The sequence below is a fragment of the Mangifera indica genome, chromosome 9 (assembly GCF_011075055.1).
Source record: "Mangifera indica cultivar Alphonso chromosome 9, CATAS_Mindica_2.1, whole genome shotgun sequence".
NCBI lineage: Eukaryota > Viridiplantae > Streptophyta > Magnoliopsida > Sapindales > Anacardiaceae > Mangifera > Mangifera indica.
The window spans coordinates 17,352,103-17,372,225 of record NC_058145.1 but is presented as its reverse complement, the minus strand read 5'-3'; the positions used below and the strand labels follow the sequence as shown (position 1 = coordinate 17,372,225).

Below are 20,123 nucleotides of genomic sequence, written 5' to 3'. Positions count from 1 at the left end.
TTGATTTTGAGCGAATCCAAATAAGGTTCAATTTAAAATAAATTTTATTCTAAAAAAATTTAAACCGATTGAACACCAAAGAGGTGATATTTAATTCGATTAAATGGCAATTAATTCTTGATCCGATAATTGACTTAAATTTAAATAGAGTCAAATTAAAAATTTGTTTTTTGTAAAAATAAATTTGATATTTGACTCCAATTTAATCAGTTAAATCCAAGCCCAAATTTAAAGAGGACCTCCTCCATATGGTTGAATCCAAAGGTGAAAGCATATCAAACGGTGTAAGAATCATACCGTAAAAGAAAATGTGAGAAAAAGAGATAAAGAATCTCCGGAGAACACGCAAAAAATCAAGCAAGTGGGCCAAGTTGCACAAATTGCACTGTTAAAATTAGGATGATCTGGTTAGTGAACTGGGTTATGCCACGTGTCTCTTGCATGTACTTTACATTCTTTGTTCGGTTTCTATTGGTTACAGACAGCTAGGCAGGCTTGCAAACTGCGGATCGCGACAATTCGGGAATTTCATTGGGAGACAGCGAAGTCGTAATTGCGTGTCGTAAGCACGTGTCGTGTCAGATATTTAGTGTTCTATTTAATAATTATTTGTTTGTACATTATTATATTAATTAATTAATTTTTACTGATTTTTCTTTTATATTTATTAATTAATTTTTATCTACTCCAAATTGAAGCAAGATCAATAAACCCCATTAACTAAATAATATAAAATTTCTTTGATTTGAATTCGGTTAGATTAATAAAATCCGAACTCAAGACTACATTTGAAGACAACTTTGGCTGAGGATTTGATTTCAAATATCTAAATAAATTTGAATTCAACTTCATTATAAAAATAAATTTAATCCTTAATCCGATCTTAGTCTAATTAAATTTAAATTTAGTTAATTCAATCAAAGTTGGAACAACTTGAATTGCTTTCAACTCTAAACATAAATTCAAAGGATGAAATTAGACCTAATAAAGTAACCAAACAAATCCATGATGTTGTAAGCGAAAGGGATTTATAAATTTTATTAAAAAATTTATAATATTTGCCAGTCTAATTTAAAAATAATAAATAATTAAAGTATATCAAGTGGGTAATATAGTAATAATATTACTCAGTCATTCGTCCAGTTTTAACATCTCCTTTCTGGACTTTGTGGGTTTTGGTTGGGAACAATCAAATCTTAATCAAAGTTGGATCAACTATACATTCATTTCCATCAACATAAACCAAAATCTGGACTGGCCACTCAAACCGGTTTCATCGGAACCTGACGATCAGTCTAGATATGTTTAAATGTATATTAACCAAAGGACCAGATTGACCAAAGTTATTCAACTGTCTGCCTCGGTACACCTGATCGGTTACCTCTCCTGTCTCCCTCTCCCTTGCTGATAACCTTCACCTTGCCCAGATTATCTCGACCAGAGAAATCCCCTTCAAAACGTCGGCCACCAGCATAATTTCCACGTACCCTGATGTTGTCAATCTGAATCTTCTCTCTTTCAGGAGGATAACTACCTCTAGCACTGCCAACTGCAAGAACCATCACCATTAACAGTTTTGTCATACACTAAAATTTGGTCATGCAGAGTTCTAAATTTTAAGTACTTTATTATTTCTAATTTTCGAGGAGACCAACATTAAGAAGCATGGATGATTTCAATTTACCCCGAGTGTTTTTCTTTCTCTCGATGACAGCCTTTTGCCCTCCAATAGTGACAGGTGAAGCCTAGAACAGTGCACTTCAATTAAAAGCAGACAAAGACAAATACTACAAAAAAAAAAAAATTCAATGGCCTAGTGGATGGCGAAATGGGTTTTGAAATTCATTAAATATTTCCAAAATGGGTACTGTTAATAAATCCGAGGGTACTGAAACCATCAAAAGAACACCCAACAGTTTGTTGGGTACTGTGCAAAGTATTTGATATAGGGGAAAGAAATACCATGCGGGTAAGATTTCCAAAGGAGTTGCAAATGGATTGGTGGGTTCACCAATCACTGATGGTTCTAGAATCGCTATAGAAGTTTCAATGTGATGACAATTTAGTGAAATCTTGCTAGACAGTTTTATCAGCCAAATAAGGCAATTCAAATGCAATATATGTAAAAAAGAGTACATGCTGAATATCAGTGAGAAGAAGAAATGGATTCACTAGTGACAAACCTGAATTGCTTTATCAGCAGAAGTTGAAGACACAAATTCAACAAAGCCAAGACAGTATACCTGTCAACCAACACACCGAAACTAGTAAGAAAAGTCAGCTATGTTCAGTAATGCAAAACTTTGTAGAAGACAAAAATGTTTTTATCCATGCAGTGTGTTTGAAACTAACCTTACTATTTCGAACTTGAATACCTCTTTCCTTGATTGGTCCAAATTTCTTTAACTCTGCCTCAAGCTCAGCATTTTTCGTGTATAAGGGTAAATTCCGAATGCAAATGGAGTGGCTCTCAACTGAGTAGAAGAACAGTTATCAGACCCGACCAATTTTTAGAACTAAGTAGAGAATAATCAAGAAGCTCTAGAGTGCAAACTGGTGAAATCAGTATGACAATTCTAATAGTCCCATTACAGTGACTTATTTTCTTTCTTTAATTGTCAAGATCTGAACCTAATACCTCTCTTTTACACCAACCTTACCTTCTAGTATGTGAGCGAATAACAGGCCATTAGTGTGCTTTTGCAAGTATGATTTTCCATTTAACATCAGAAAAGATCAGAGAATTTTGAATCTATGAATAGGCATATCAACACAAGTTTTCCAGATAATAGCCCTCAATCTACCATATAACACACAGAGAGACAAGGAAAAATATACCTTCCTCTTGAGCTTCACTAGTCTCAGGGAGATCAGCATTAACTGGAGCAGGTATGTCAGACCGTAAAGCTGAATCTGGGAATGGGGGGACTGCTGGGGTGTCATCAATGTTATTGACTGGATACTTTTCCAATACTTCACTATCTTCTACATACCTAAAAATATCATTCTGAACAAAATAGCCATTGTCTTGTGGAGCAAGAAAGAATGATTGTACAAATTTCCTTCTTAAGTTGTCATTGCCCATCAAGCATCCAGTTACTAAGAGAGATACTCCACCCATATGGGATTCCTGAGCATCAACAGTTTTTATCTCTGCCTCACAGTTCTTAAAATCCAAGGAAAGAATCTTCTCATTTATACCCTGCTTCAAGAAAAACAATAATGTAATCAATAGTTTTATCTCATTCTTCATTATAAAAGAATCATTAGGGGACTAACAAGATTCTGATGTCATGTTTAGACAGAGAATTGACCAGATGGGAGTAGATAAAAAAACTAACGAAAATTACGAGGAGCTACATGAATTATTTAAGAATTTAAATATGGGAAACAAGGTAAGATAAGAGTAAAGAATTAGCATGTTTTCAGCATATATAAACCAATTTTCATCATGCTATAGTGAAGGAGACATATACAGACATTTGTCGCTCCACAAAAATCTCAAGCATGGTAAAATCATTTTCCGCCGGAAAAATTGGTGGAAAAGAAATCTATTCTGAAAAATTATACCAGCTAAAGATATTAAGTTTTACATATCAAGAAGAAACTTTTGCATACTACATATTTCATCATATACTTCCCCCATAAAAATTCCCTCTAGTATAACATTAAATTATCCTTGTGACCATTAATTCATGAACTTACCTACCCAACAGAGGTATATTGTTAGACAACATCAACCCTCAAATGAACCAAAACCTAAAATTACACTAATTAGACAATTTCATGAGCACAGTCAAGATGTGAGACTGAGAATTGCCTTATTTAGCCAGCAAGAGCTAGGTGATATAATAGTTGTGAATATCCTTAAGTTGCTGTAAATCAACCATTTGCTAGCCAACAAATGGCCACAATAAAAGTAAACAGTAAACCATATGTGAGGAATATGCAAATCATTAGACTTTCTTGAATGGCCAAGGCATAATATAACTTGTAAATGGTCAAAAAAAAAAAAAAAGGAGAATAAATGTTCCCAGTATATAGCCTACTCCGCTCAAATTTATATATCAAGTTATTTTACAAGTAAAAATAAAAGTCCATACAGTCCAAACAATAATATCAATTATACAATCAAAAGACTTCCCAAGAAACTTACTTTCATGGTTGTCACTGATGTCATTTCACCATTGGCATTTGGTCGGCTTAGCATGCTTGAATCATGATAAAATCTATGTGCCAGCTCAGGAGAATGGACAAGAATATGGTAATACTGTCCAACAAAAGCATTGCCGACCACTTGGGCACTGGGAGGACTTGCTGTTTGCAAGGCCATTCTGCTAATAGCAACAAGTAAACATTAACATAAGAATGTTTCAATAATTAAGCTTTTTCTATAACAGTGGGGAAAAAATAATAACACAAACATCAATCACACAAGGCATGATAATCTTGTAAAGAACAGAACAGCAAGCCCCAACCATAGAAATTAGCACACAAATAACAAGAGGCCAGAAAAGTGATCAGATTTTAAAACCTCTAGCATCTGATACAATGGAAATCACCAAAACAAAAACCTTTATGTGCCCCACATAGATACTATGCAACAAGCCTTCTATTACTAAATGTGGCTCCCATCAACTCTCAACCTCAAAACTTTTGGACAATTTATACCAAATGGGAACTTTCAAATGCAGCCCAAATTCAAACACTGTGAAAACAGTCTCAAAGCAACAAGAAAAGAACTTGCACCACATACCAAATCACATTCTTACAGAAACCCTAAAAGAATTATTGCAAAAATGTTTCACACTAAACACTCATACAGTGAAGAACCACGCAATTTATAATTACAACAAATAACAAAATAAAGACACAGCTTAAAAATTCGTCTCGCCCAAAAATGCAAAGTCTTGATCTTCAAAGCAAAAACAGCTCCTTTACCATGATCCAAACACCAAAAAGCTAAAAATTTTACACTTGAAACACAAAATCAATCAGCAACAATATGAGCAATAATAACGAAGTCCAAGTACCCAATAGAATTAGAATGGCCATTTAATGCTGATCAAAGAGAAGGTAATGACAAGTAAACATTAAAAATCAAAAACAGAAAGAATAAAAGAAGTATCAACCATTTAGAAAACAAACTAAAGCTATCTAATTAACAAAATGATAAAATAAACCAAAATGAAAAAAACCAAGTGTGATCAGTAAAAATAAAGAGCTTTAAAAAAAAATGGCACTTTAAATGGGGCAACGTTAAAGCTAGCAAAAAAGTAGGATTTGGTTAAGTGATGAAGGTGAAGTAGAAACAGAGAAGACGAGGTACAGTTTCCGATCGAAAGACCCGGAAGAGGGAGAAAGGTACCCGCGAACTGGTGAATTTCCTGAATTTTGGTCAGGCTCTGTTTGTTGGGCAACGTTAAAGCTAGCAAAAATGTAGGAGTTTGGTAAAGTGATAAAGGTGAAGTAGAAACAGAGAAGACGAGGTACAGTTTCCGATCGAAAGACCCGGAAGAGGGAGAAAGGTACCCGCGAACTGGTGAATTTCCTGAATTTTAGTCAGGCTCTGTTTGTTACACTTGTCGGGGTTTTATTGTATTCCAGGTTTGGATAACATAATTCCGGGCCTTTGTCATTTATTCAGAAAGCGTTCATTACGAGCACCTTTGTGTAATAGGAACTTCTAATTGGGCAAAGGGTATGTCCCATCCAACCTTTAACTCAAATTAATAATTGTATTTGCGATAATTGACGAATTTAAACTCCCAATCTAATTTTTATTAATTTTTTTATTAAAAATAAAAATAAAAATAAAAATAAAATGATCAATTTATTATTAATATTAAAAAGATATAAAATTCATTATCTTTTCTCTCATAAATTTTAAAATTTAATAATTTCACCTTTACATAAAGTTTTTAATTTTGAAAATTAATATTTTATTCCTCAAACTTAGAATTTTCATATTTTTTAAATTATAATTATCCTCTAAAACTTTTAAAAATAACAATTTCATCTTTACTGTAATACTTTCAGGTATGTTCTAGGGGTAATTACGTTTTTTAACCATATTTTGAGATATTTTTCATTTTAAGTATATATATATTTTTACATGTATATGTATGTATATATATATATATATAAAGGAAAAGAAAAAGAAAAAGAAAAAGAGATAAAGATAAAGAGATAAAGATGTAAATGAAAAAGAGAAAAGTCAAAAAACACAAAACAATAAAAGGAAGCTTCAAGTGTTTTCTATCATTTTCTCCCGTAAAGCTCCAGCAGCCAGCCCTTTCATGCTTGTTTTCTTCATGTTTTAGAAAGAAAGTGGATGATTTGAAGAGTTTGAAAGAAGAGTAAGGAAAGAAAAGAAGAAGAAATACTTTTGGAGCTTGGTAACCAAAACATCTCTTTCTTTTTCTCTCTTCCCATGTTTATATATATTGGATGTATGTTATATGAATATGTTAGTATGTTTTGGTGTTGATTTAAAGTGATTTTGGTGATAAATGAAGCAAGACAAGGAAAATGAAGCCAACTTGCAAAAAAAATTGGTTTGAAATAAGGTAAGAGGTATCATCCTTGATATGTTACATGTTTTAAGCTTTTGGTTCCTTGGATCTATGTTATAAATGATGATTTTGAAGTAGAGAAATGTTGTTTTGCCATTTGAGGTGTCTATATGTGTGATTTTATTGATGACAGAGAGTTGAACAATATTTATAGTTCTGCCACTGAGTTCGTCCTATGTTTTGGCTGTCTTATCTTATGAATAATGAGTGTTATTATATCTTGTTGGAAAACTCTTTGAATCCTCTTTTCAATTATATATAGCTTGTATGAATTGGGGATCATTTGGACTATTAAATATTGTATGAACCATAAGGACTGTTTTACCAAATAAACAGAGGAGACAGTTTTTACCAATGATTTCATCTCATGTTTTGACTATTTTATCTAATGATTTATGAGTGTTATTATAACTTGTTGAAAAGATTTTTGAATCCTCTTTTCAATGATATATAGCTTGTATGAATTGGTGATCATTTGGACTATTAAATATTGTATGAACCACAAGGACTGTTTTACCAAATAAACAGAAAAGACAGTTTTTACCACTAATTTCATCTCATGTTTTGACTATTTTATCGAATGAATTATGAGTGCTATTATAGCTTTTTAAAAAGCTCTTTGAATCCTCTTTTCAATGATATATAGCTTGTATGAATTAGAAACCGTTTGGACTGTGAAATTGTATGAAAAAGAAGGTTGTCCTATCAAATAAACATAGTTGTGAACAATATTTCACAGTTTTGGAAAGGAAAAGAAAGAAAAGAAAGGAAAGGAAAGGAAAGAAAGGAGAGAAAAAGAAAAGAAGAAGAAAAGAAAGAAAAGCAAGAAAAGGAATTTGGGGCTCAAGATTCAGGGGTTGTCCCAAAAGTATGGTCTGGTGAGTTATGAATAGATTTAGATGGAAGCAAAATTAGTAAGATATAAGGCCCGCATGCATGCTATGAACTATGAAGGGGCACTTTACATTACACTGCCAGTACTAGGGCACGTCCGTAGTAGGACATAGACCCACAGTAGTGTCTGCTCGCAGTAGAGCTCAATTCAGATTCATAAATAGTATAGTGAGAGAAAAAAAGAGAGCTCGAGCTTAGAAAAGTGTCAAATCTCTATAGTCAACTTTCAAAAAGTATCAAATAGACACCAGATGGGATAAAGTATGACCCAAATAGTAAAGCATGAACTAGATTATCCCCTCGAGTTCTTATAGGGGTTATGAGTGAGGTTGAGTCCCGAGAGTGAGTTAGAACAAGAAAAGAGATAGTTTACTTAATTCTTTTCCTTACTGAGTGTTCTTATCTCTCACTTCCTTTTCTTTTTTGATTGCAGGTACAGGTGATCGAGGTAACTGTGAGGTAGGGTCAGATCAGCGAAGATAGATCCGGCTAAAGCAGGTTATCTCTGGATTATATTACATGCATTCAATGGCATGTTTTTGTCGACTTTCGACCTTTTTGAGATGATTGTACAGTCGTATATTATTACTCCCTGTTTTCAGATGCTTTCAGATGCTTTCATATGAGTTTTCATATGAGTATATATATCTTTTGTTCGCTTCCAGATTTTCAGTTTTCTTAGAATACTTTCTAAACACTTTTAGTGATACGTTTATTTTAAAGTATTTTAAAATATAAAAAAATAGACGCTCTGGATATTAATTCGTAACATTTCTCCTTTGATAGGTAGTATTTCTAGGGAGGAATGTTACATTCACTCTTTAACTTCAGCTTCTAATATCCTTTTTGGCGTTTTCTCTGACCGTCTTCTCCTCTTAACCCGACAGACAAAGATTGTGCGACGAAGAGACGAATATCTCTTCGTCACACCATCATGAGACTAGGAGAGACATTTCTTCGTCGCACCAGTGTTTACCATTGGCTCAGGTGCCAAAGAATATCGAGAGAACACCGAAAGAATGTCATAAGCTGAAGTTGAAGAGTGAGGATGAAACTATTATTTTTGAAAGTTTTTGGGGGTAACACAGTTTGAAAATTATGAAAACCATAGGTTTGGGGGTGAAAATATTACTTTTCCAAGTTTAAAAATTTTAGACAATGGTAAAATTATTAGTTTTTAAACATAAGGGAAAAATAATAAATTTTATATTTTTTAAATATTAACAGTAAAATAATTATTTTGTCTTTATTTCTAATAAAAAAAATTAACAGAAGTTGGATCATGGGGGAAAATATAGTTTTTTCAACTACCGCAAGTGTGATTTTGAATTTGAATTAAAATGTGGATAAAAAATAGTCTTTTGCCCTTTCTAATTTATCTATTTGACTAATTGCATTCGAATTAAATCAAGTATGAATATAGATTATCTATATTTAATTTAAATGTTAAATGACAAATTTAAATTTAAGTTTATTCAAATTAATTGGATATAACATCATAGATCATATACAAAATAAATAATATCCACATTCACATAAATAATGTTAAGAATATAATAAATAATATCTACAAGACCCCTGTTCATATGAGATTTGGATGTTAAATATGAAAGGACATTTCTCCAAAATTTGGAATCATTTGGTTGAAAGCTAGAAGCAAATTGTGTGCATATATTTTATATATCGGCGTTATTCGTGGCTTGCATTGATGGAACTGTAACTTTTGGGCAATTCTAGATGCAATCTTGAATCTTCCTTCCTTTGATGTAATTAATATATATACACACTACGTGCTAAGCCAGTTCGATGATCTGCAGGCTACAGCTCAGTTCTCAGTTGTCTGAATTAAAATATGATCTCATAGTTTTATTTTGGCCAAACGACTATTTCCCACCCAAAGTACGCGTTTTTCTGGAGTTTTTTTTCATTAACTTTAAAAATATCATTTACTCACCCGTGGTCAGTTAAAATTAACAGTTTTAAAGGTAAAATAATTATTTTATCTGTATTATTAAAAATAAACTTAAATTTGATTTTATTTTTCCTCTTAAACTCTAAAAACTAATAATTTTTTCTAACCCCAGTTTAAAAAAAATTGCATTTCCCCCCCTAAAGTTTTCAATTTTTTGAGTTAGTTTTCCGATGCAATTTCTTCCTCTCCGGTGACCTCCAGACGACTTCTCTTCCTCTTCGAAACGACCTCCTTCTGACGGTTGTCCTGGAAACTATCGTCGACGAAGACTCCTCGTCAACGAAGAGTCTTCGTCTCTAGACAAAGACGATTCGTCTTCATTAGAGACGAAGATAAGTCGACGACCGTGCCCAGCATAATCGTCGAAAGGAGGCCACGCAGGAGAGGAAGATGAGTCACCTGAAGGTCACCGGAGAGAAAGAAACAATGCTAGAAAACTAACTCTGAAAAATTGAAAACCCTAAAAGGGAAAACGCTATTTTTAAAACTTGGGTTGGAGAAAATTGTTAGTTTTTGAAATTTTAGGGGGAAAATGATATAGGAGTTAGGATTCCATTAAATTTATCCACCCATAGATAAGTAAATGGTATTTTTAAAGTTAACAGGGGAAAAACTTGATAAAAACACATACTTTGGGTGGGAAATAGTTCTTTGGCCTTTAATTTTTCACAACATTGAAATGCACATATTATAAAATAATTAGAACTGGAAGAACATGACATCGGAATTTAAATCGTAACTTGAATAGAATAAATCAAGCTCAAATTATTAAAATCCGAACTTAAATCAAATAAACCATGTTTGAATAAAGATTAAACTTGTTTTTATAATTTGGAATCAATCTTTTAGCCCATCAACAAATAAAGAAGCAAAATCTTCCATTTCTTGCTTCTTCAAAACGACACCTATCTCAACACCGCCGCTTTTGTCTCTACTATTGGTCAATGCAATGGCTCCACTCTTATCTATGGACACAATCTCTACCTTCTTCGGCCTCCCCCACCTGAAATCCGATCCGTAAACTTCAAACTGCGTCGACCCGGCTACGCCAAGGCCTTGGACTCCTTCAATAACAGCTTTCATCAATTTCAACAACTTTGAAAGTCTATCTTCTGTTGCCTCAAGCTCTCCCCCCTCTACTACTTTTATCATCTCGCTTAACTTCTCTGCAACCAAGCAAACCCCGTTTTCTTCTGCCAAATCTTTCGCTGTTGCAGAGCAAAATTCTGACATGACGCAGTTGCCAACGTAATTTAATGGAACTGGAGGATCTAAACGGGCTCTTAAATCTGCCGTGAACCCGAAAATAACCCTTCTGTTATCATCCCCTCTTCTAGCTTTAACCATACAGACGAATGCGTATGCCAGTGTAAGCACAAAAGTTGATAAATGAAGCTGTTTTGGCGCTGTATCCTCCTCCTTTTCATTGTCTTTTTTCAATCTGAGCAATACCTGGTTCCTTAGTTTCTGAATATCTTCACGGGTCAACTCGAATGTCGCTCGAAGCCTATCGGTATTAGGTAGTACGTTTGGCAAAAGCTTCAAGCTTCGAGTGTTTGTATAAGAGAACCAGTCGTTTACATACACCATGTCGATTCCAGTCGGGTCTTTGATGACTGTTCGGTCAAAAGACGGGATCAGTTCTGGTGACAAAAAAGGCTCTTCTTCTAGATCTTCCCCTAATTGTTTGCATAAATAAGCCCAAGACTTGATGAACATAGTTGAGCTTCTCCCATCAAGTATGGCATGGTGAGATGTTATTCCGATGCAAAATCCTTCATTCGGAAACAAAGTTATTTGAATAGCGATCATGGCTGCTTTGTCATCAGATGTCAACAGCTGAGGAATCAAAGGATGAAGCTCCGCAGCTTCATGAACTTCCTTGCCAGAAAGGAAGTTGAAGTCGGCGGCAGACTCTCCAACAGTGACTGAAACCCCGTCGCCTGGGGAGTACCATATAAATGGCTTGGGGGCATCTGGGGGCCAGATAAGGTTACCAGCGAGAGGGAGATAATGGAGGAGAGTGAGAGACAGAGAGCGCTTGAGGTCTGGGAGAATGAACGAGTTGAAGAATTGAGGGGCTAAGTCAGTGACTTGATAGAAATAAAGGCGTTCAACAGGAGGAAAATTGAACCAAAACGTATCGTATTTTGTTAAAGGAAGGGAAAACTGAGTGGTTGAGTCTGAGAAAGGAGTCACCTGAGAAACCTCCTGTATTTCAATGGTGTTGGTTGACGCCATGAAAGCTGGAATGAAGATACAGATGCTCTCTGAATGAGAAGCCACAACAACTCTTGGAATATAAGTCCGTTTACTTTTCACATATGAATATAATATTGCCATTTCTCAAATTATTTGCCGTCTAATATTTGAAGGAACTTCCGGAATCGGTGCCTTGCTGATTCCAACTCATCGCAAATGTTTATATTATAATAAGGTTGGTTGAATTAGGAGGCGTGAAGCTGGTATATTTTGTTGAAAAATAATGACAAGGTATTGTGTAATAAATAAACAATCAACCCTTTCCAGATTAGAATTTAATCGGATTTCTAAATTATATATTATTATTTGGTTAGATAATTTTAAATTAATAATAAAAAATTATTTTAAAATTGAATACATATAACATTATTTATTCTATAAGTCCTTACAAAATTGAGACAATATTTTTGATCAAGTTCATGAAATAGAATATTTGTAAATTGACTTATTAGAACTAGATTTGACCTTATTTGATATGATTCTAGTTTGGTGTTCAGTTTGAATAAGTCAAACTCTTTTAAGTCAATTTAGTTTGAATCTAATGAGTTATCAAAAAATTATTATCATATTTATCTTTTCTAACAATATTTTAATTTCTTTTATTTTTTTATCTATGATGACCCTCCATTTTTTAGGCTTTTTGATATTTTTGGAACGATGACATTATCAAATCAAGAAGGCCTAAATTATTTTTTTTATTCAAACTAACCTTAATTCAGATAAAACTTGACTTAAATCTACTTCTAATTTCTCCGCTTTACACTGATGATTTGCGGTTGCCACAAAACCCCATACCAATAACAAATAACAAATAATATAATTGCATGAAACAATTGTTTTTGTTTATTGAATGATTACTAAATCAATACATTTCTTGAATGTAACGCTTTGATATTTCAAAAATAAAATTGAAAGCAGACTGATGTTAAGTATTGTAGCAATATTATTAAATAAACATGTTCTATTGCAGTCCATTGGCAAACACGGAAGCAAAAGCCTCCATTTGTTGCTTCTCTAAAACTACACCAACCTCAACACCGCCGCTTCCATCTCCACTATCTGCCAAACAAATGGACCCATTCTTATCTATTGACACAATCTCCACCTTCTTGGGTCTTCCCCACCCGAAATCCGTCCCATAAACTTCAAACCTGGGCGACCCGGCAATCCCTATTCCTTTTGCCCCTTGTTTCATAAATGGAACATAACTTGCAAGCCTCTCCCCCGTTGCTTCAAGAACTGCCCCCTTTTCTAACTCTTTCATACACTCACTTAACCTCTTTGCAATTAGAAAAACACCATCTTCCTTCACTACATCTTTTGCTTCTTCCCTTGCTCCATGGGAGCAAACACAGTTTCCGAAGTAGTTCACTGCAATCGGAGGCTCTAAACGGGTTCTGTAATCAGCTGTGAATCCAAATAGAACCTCACCTTCTTCTTCTTCTTTTCCTATAGCTTTCGTTAAGCAAACGATTACATAGGCGTATGTGAGCACAAAACTTGATAAATGAAGTTGTTCTGACTGGTTTGTATCTTCTTGTACCTTAACCCTTAGCTTCTTGATATCTTCACGGCTAAACTGAAACGTCGCTCGAAGTAAATTGGGATCTACTGCTTTGCTTGTCAAAAGCTTCAAGCTTCGGGAGTTGGAGTCGAACCAGCCATTCAACATCAAAGTATCAATTCCTGTAGGGTATTGGATGACACTCCTGTCGATTAATGGAGTTAGTTCTGATGGCAAGGAAGGGTCTTGTTTATCTTGTTTGCAAATATAAGCCCAAGACTTTAATAACATGGTTGAAGTTTTCCCATCGAGTATTCCATGATGAGCGGAGAAGCCAATGGAGAAACCTTCATCGGGAAATAATGTTATTTGGATAGCGATGACCGCCGCTTTATCGTCGGATATAGACAATTGGGGTATCAAAGAATGAAATACACCAACTTCACGAGGTCCATAGCCTGAGAGGTAATTGAAGTCGGCGTTGGACTCTGCAACAGTGAGCGAAACACCGTCGTTTTGGAAGTAGTAGATGGCTGGTTTAGGGGTGTCTTGGGGCCACATGAGGTTACCAGCAAGAGGGAGATAATGGAGAAGGGTTATAGAGAGAGATTGCTTGAGTTTGGGGACTATATCGGAGTTGAAAAACTGAGATGTCAAGTGGGGTATTTGGTAGAAGAAGAGACGCTCCACAGGAGGGAACTTGAGCCACAATAAGTCGAAGAAGGTGAGTGGGAGAGAGAGCTCGGTGGCTGAGACGGCGGAGGATGGAAGGACTTTGGTCACCTCTTGGATTTTCACAGTGTGTGATGTTGAAGATGCCATGAAATCAAGAGAGAAATATTGTGAACAAGAAATGAGGAAATCTCTCTTTCTCTTCCCTGTGAAGTTCCGTAGTTAGGATTGAAATAGCCTGCATTGGATAACGATTTATGCATAATTAAAATTTGCTAATTAGAATTAATTCAAATTCGTCAATTATGAGGTGCTTGGGATCCTCCAAGATGATGGGCGAGCGAGAAATGCAACGATACTCTAGAATAAATTACTATTTTTCATCGTGGATTTGGATAAAAGTAATATTATATATATTTTTTTGATATATAATTATATATGATTAGATATTATTTTATTATTAATTCAAAATTATTCAATTATGTGATGATACATATAAATATGTATACATTTATGTATCCAAAATAGGTACACATACTTTTATTGAATCATAAAATAATTTTTAAAAAATAAAAAATAAAAAAAGATTGACTTTAAATCGTTAAATCATACTTGGAAATATGCGATCTCACATTAGTTGCATCCAAAGAAGTGTAATTTTTTGGATCACACCTAACCCGATGTAAATCTAAAGTCAAAATCACACTTTTTTTAACTGTAATTTAGTTTAAATCGCATCCAAAGAAGTGTGATCCTATTGATAGGCTAAATCACTCCTACAAAAATGTGATTTCTGATGTCAAAATTGTCGGGTTTTCATAGTCCAAAGTGTAATTGATATTGAAAATAGAATAAGATTAAAAAAATAAAAATTTTGGACCACTATACCCTATTCCTAAGATATAAGGGTTATTATATTTATAAAAAGAGAGTTTCGAATTATAACATGTGTTTGACAACTCTTTCAAACTAAAATCCACCCCAAATCCAGTATTTCTGACAATATAGTAAGACCTTTGCTTGTCCACACAAAAACAACTACGAAAATACAACAATATAAAAGATTGTTTAAGGCTCAAGTGATTTCTAGATCACCAAAGATTGATAAATGAGGAGTGAAAGTTGTGAAAGAACTCTTTCTCCCTAAGGTTTCGCAAATTATATATTATGATGAATGATAAGTTATAACTCTAATTCAACTGTTTATATAATTGAGCTCATGAGTTAACGTAAATGCACTTATGACAATCCCTTAATAAATATTAATTAGATTTTAAATGCTATTAATATTTATTTCTATATATTAAGACACATTTTTTGAAATTTAAATTTACCATTTTTGATATATCTCATATATCTCAAGCTAAGTCACTCTATATAAATTAGATCCAAATCCAACTTCCACAAATTAATTCCAACCCCTAAACAAATAGATTATTACTATTAACCTATAATATATTAATCCTATACACTTAGATTTAACAATGAGTAAAACATCAATTACGATATGTTAAATCCATATTTAGTCATAAATAGAGCTTCAAATCACAATATGATTTATTTTGTGCATAATAATCATTAACCTTTCAATTATGACTATTTGCCCTTTGTGTGTGCAACCCATAAATCATTGATAGTGGATAAAATTTGTGATTAATTCACAATTAATCACCTATTCATTTATAAAACATGAGTGACCTTTAGTAAGACATTATAGCTATCCAACCAATAAAGAATCAATAAAAGATTGATGTTTAACTTTTTCAATGGTACGATTATTGTGCATTCAAATTCTTTTATCATCTATTATCTTGTCAAAGCTGAGACGCATAAATAGTGTTTATCTCAATTCATCCTTAACATAAAGTCTAGTTAGTCAAACAATGATCGTGAGATTACTGGATTGAGTGTCAACATGTTCCCGCTGTAACTGTGGATTTTAATTTGTTGTCATAACCAAACTACACATTGAGATATATGCTCTTGTATCCAAGAGTGATAAATTTTTTGTTGATCCATTATAACCTTGTTACACTCTTTGACATAGTCAACCACCATCATTCTGATAACCCTTCGAAAAACTCTACGTTGTGCTAGTGTTAAACTAAATCAATCAGTGCACAAGACATTCGATGATTTTAAGTTTAAACATCATATGCACCGCTATCCATAAAGAGAATGTATTCCACAAACATTGAGATTACCAACTATATGAAATCTTCTGAGCGGGTTAATTTAGTGGACTTGCTCTCTCCATACACTTATATATTGTACCAAGTTGATACTTACAATCTCAATATTTAGAATCTATAGCTATTTTTCAATAAAATAGTTTAATAATATAATAGTCTTACCGTATTATCGTTACCTCTCGATAAGGTCTTCCTAATAGGCTAAATCTCATACACAAATACATGAATTTTGATGTTAAAATAACTTTAAGCTTGTAATTCAAGTCATATCACTGTCAAAAATATATGATTTGACCAAAATTGCACCTAAACAGATATGATATGATTTCTACCATAAGATCATATATTTTCAAGTGTAATTCCCCTAATTCATTCCCACAAACATGAGATGTAGTCATTGCTAATTTTACAAAACAAAAATAGTTATAATTAATATGATAACAATAAAACTATAGTTATCCATTTTTAGTACATAATTTATATACATAGATGAGGTGTTATCATGTGATTGAATATTTCTTTATCATATGATGATACATATTTTAAAATCACCTAATTACATGATGACATATCATTGTATACGTGAATTGTGTATCAAAAATAGGTACATATAACATTGCTCATATGATAATATACTTGTCTGACCTTATGTCATAACCCTTATCTGCTAATAAAATAATTTTTTTTCTTTTTACAATCATAAGAAAATCAATCCTTTTTTTTTTTTTAAAGAAACGAAGGATTCTCATTACTTTTCATTCACATTTTCTCTTTCTCAAACGTTTTATAAATCTCTTGACAAATTGGAGTATCATACTTTCAAAGAATTAACATAATTTGATAAATTAACAATCGATATTAATAAATTTGCCGTTCCTAACCTAAAATAATATTTCATTTCGTTGTCATGTTATTTAACTTTACTTATTTTACATTTTTTTTAAGTTGCCTTGTCCAAGAAAATTTTCATACAAAATGAATCACGTCAATTTTCATATAGACATTATATGATATAATATTGTTTAAAAATAATAATCAATTCGAGCTGCCATCTAGAATGTATGGCCTGTTATGTAATGCATGACGCACTTTCGCATGAAACAGGATAGCAATTGTCTTGTGGAGATAGAAAGACTTTTTTCTAGTACAAATAAAAATGAATAGAATTCTCCCCTCCCCTAGAAAAGTATAACGTACCTGAATCTTGGAATGGGGGATTGCTGGGGTGTCATAAATGTTATTGACTGGATACTTTTCCAATACTTCACTATCTTCTACATACCTAAAAATATCATTCTGAACAAAATAGCCTTTGTCTTGTGGAGCAAGAAAGAATGATTGTACAAATTTCCTTCTTAAGTTGTCACTGCCCATCAAGCATCCAGTTACTAAGACAGATAATCCACCCATATGGGATTCCTGAGCATCAACAGTTTTTATCTCTGCCTCACAGTTCTTAAAATCCAAGGAAAGAATCTTCTCATTTATACCCTGCTTCAAGAAAAATAATAACGTAATCAATAGTTTTATCTCGTTCTTTGTTATAAAAGAATCATAAGGGAACTAACAAGATTCTGATGTCATCTTTAGACAGAGAATTGACCAGATGGGAGTAGATACAAAAAGTAACGAAAATTACGAGGAGCAAGAGTACATGAATCATTTAAGAATTTAAATATGGGAAACAAGGTAAGATAAGAGTAAAGAATAAGCATGTCTTCAGCATATATAAACCAATTTTCATCATGCTATAGTGAAGGAGACATATACAGACATTTGTCGCTCCACAAAAATCTCAAGCATGGCAAAGTCATTTTCCACCGGAAAAATTGGTGGAAAAGAAATCTATTCTGAAAAATTATACCAGCTAAAAATATTAAGTTTTACGTATCAAGAAGAAACTTTTGCATACTACATATTTCATCATATACTTTCCCCATAAAAATTCCCTCTAGTATAACATTAAATTATCCTTGTGACCATTAATTCATGAACTTACCTACCCAACAGAGGTACATTGTTAGACAACATCAACCCTCAAATGAACCAAAACCTAAAATTACACTAATTAGACAATTTCATGAGCACAGTCAAGATGTAAGACTGAGAATTGCCTTATTTAGCCAGCAAGAGCTAGATGATATAATAGTTATGAATATCCTTAAGTTGCTGTAAATCAACCATTTGCTAGCCAACAAATGGCCACAATAAAAGTAAATAGTAAACCATATGTGAGGAATATGCAAATCATTAGACTTTCTTGAATGGCCAAAGCATAATATAACTTTTAAATGGTTAAAAAAAAAAAAAAAGGAGAATAAATGTTCCCAGTATATAGCCTACTCCACTCAAAGTTATATATCAACTTATTTTACAAGTATCCATACAGTCCAAACAATAATATCAATTATACAATCAAAAGACTTCCCAAGAAACTTACTTTCATGGTTGTCACTGATGTCATTTCACCATTGGCATTTGGTCGGCTTAGCATGCTTGAATCATAATAAAATTTATATGCCAGCTCAGGAGAATGGACAAGAATATGGTAACACTATCCAACAAAAGCATTGCCGACCACTTGGGCACTGGAAGGACTTGCTGTTTGCAAGGCCATTCTGCTAATAGCAACAAGTAAACATTAACATAAGAATGTTTCAATAATTAAGCTTTTTCTATAACAGTGGGGAAAAAATAATAACACAAACATCAATCACACAAGGCATGATAATCTTGTAAAGAACAGAACAGCAAGCCCCAACCATAGAAATTAGCATACAAATAACAAGAGGCCAGCAAAGTGATCAGGTTTTAAAACCTCTAGCATCTGATACAATGGAAATCACCAAAACAAAAACCTTTATGTACCCCACATAGATACTATGCAACAAGCCTTCTATTACTAAATGTGGCTCCCATCAACTTTCAACCTCAAAAATTTTGGACAATTTATACCAAATGGGAACTTTCAAATGCAGCCCAAATTCAAACACTGTGAAAACATTCTCAAAGCAACAAGAAAATAACTTGCACCACATACAAAATCACATTCTTACAGAAACCCTAAAAGAATTATTGCAAAAATGTTTCACGCTACACACTCATACAGTGAAGAACCACGCAATTTATAATTACAACACATAACAAAGTACAGACACAGCTTAAAAATTAGTCTCGCCCAAAAATGCAAAGTCTTGATCTTCAAAGCAAAAACAGCTCCTTTACCATGATCCAAACACCAAAAAGCTAAAAACTTTACACTTGAAACACAAAACTAAACATAACCATTATAGAAAATCAATATATTATCAATCAGCAACAATATGAGCAATAATAACGAAGTACAAGTACCCAATAGAATTAGAATGGCCATTTAATGCTGATCAAAGAGAAGGTAATGACAAGTAAACATTCAAAATCAAAAACAGAAAGAATAAAAGAAGTATCAACCATTTAGAAAACAAACTAAAGCTATCTAATTAACAAAATGATAAGAAAAACCAAAATGAAAAAAACCAAGTGTGATCAGTAAAAATAAAGAGCTTTAAAAAAAGAGGGCACCTTAAATGGGGCAACGTTAAAGCTAGCAAAAAAGTAGGAGTTGGTAAAGTGATGAAGGTGAAGTAGAAACAGAGAAGACGAGGTACAGTTTCCGCGCGAAAGGCCCGGAAGAGAGAGAAAGATACCCGCGAAACCGGTGAATTTCCTGACTTTTGGTCAGGCTCTGTTTGTTACTCTTGTCGGGGTTTTATTGTATTCCAGGTTTGGATAACATAATTCCGGGCCTTTGTCATTTATTCAGAAGGTGTTCATTACGTACACCTTTGTGTAATAGGTACTTCTAATTGGGCAAAGGGTACCCAAGTCTTAACTTAACTTAAGAATTGCACGTACCATAATTGAAAACTCTTATTTATACCTAATTTTTATTAATTTTTTTATTAAAAATAAGAATAAAATTATTAATTTATTATTAATATTAAAAAAATAAAAAATTTATTATCTTTTCTCCTATAAATTTTAAAAATTAACAATTTCATCCTTACCTAAAG

General features: G+C 33.2%; 3 protein-coding genes across 9 annotated transcripts; all 3 read right to left on the bottom strand.

The window, feature by feature from the left end:
- Positions 1-1,196: 1,196 nt before the first annotated feature.
- Positions 1,197-19,837, bottom strand: LOC123226175 (nuclear transport factor 2-like). Of its 7 annotated transcripts, none has more exons than XM_044650686.1 (7): positions 19,633-19,837; positions 4,157-4,334; positions 2,839-3,202; positions 2,353-2,474; positions 2,184-2,243; positions 1,685-1,745; positions 1,197-1,549 (listed from the first exon to the last, which is right to left on the bottom strand). In XM_044650686.1, exons 2-7 carry the CDS (start codon positions 4,331-4,333, stop codon positions 1,344-1,346), a joined length of 990 nt encoding a protein of 329 aa, XP_044506621.1. In that variant the 5' UTR covers position 4,334; positions 19,633-19,837; the 3' UTR covers positions 1,197-1,343. The 7 variants fall into 7 exon arrangements, with proteins under 7 accessions (XP_044506621.1, XP_044506625.1, XP_044506620.1 ...); XM_044650690.1 differs by lacking the exon at positions 19,633-19,837 and adding an exon at positions 5,369-5,609 and having other exon boundaries at positions 2,353-2,478; positions 2,912-3,202; XM_044650685.1 differs by lacking the exon at positions 19,633-19,837 and adding an exon at positions 5,369-5,608 and having other exon boundaries at positions 4,157-4,337.
- LOC123226174 (phenolic glucoside malonyltransferase 1-like) lies at positions 10,222-11,809 on the bottom strand. Its single transcript, XM_044650683.1, has one exon. The coding sequence runs from the start codon at positions 11,782-11,784 to the stop codon at positions 10,279-10,281; it is 1,506 nt and encodes a 501-aa protein (XP_044506618.1). The 5' UTR covers positions 11,785-11,809; the 3' UTR covers positions 10,222-10,278.
- On the bottom strand, positions 12,665-14,062 carry LOC123226360 (malonyl-CoA:anthocyanidin 5-O-glucoside-6''-O-malonyltransferase-like). Its single transcript, XM_044650862.1, has one exon. The coding sequence runs from the start codon at positions 14,027-14,029 to the stop codon at positions 12,665-12,667; it is 1,365 nt and encodes a 454-aa protein (XP_044506797.1). The 5' UTR covers positions 14,030-14,062.
- Positions 19,838-20,123: the final 286 nt, after the last annotated feature.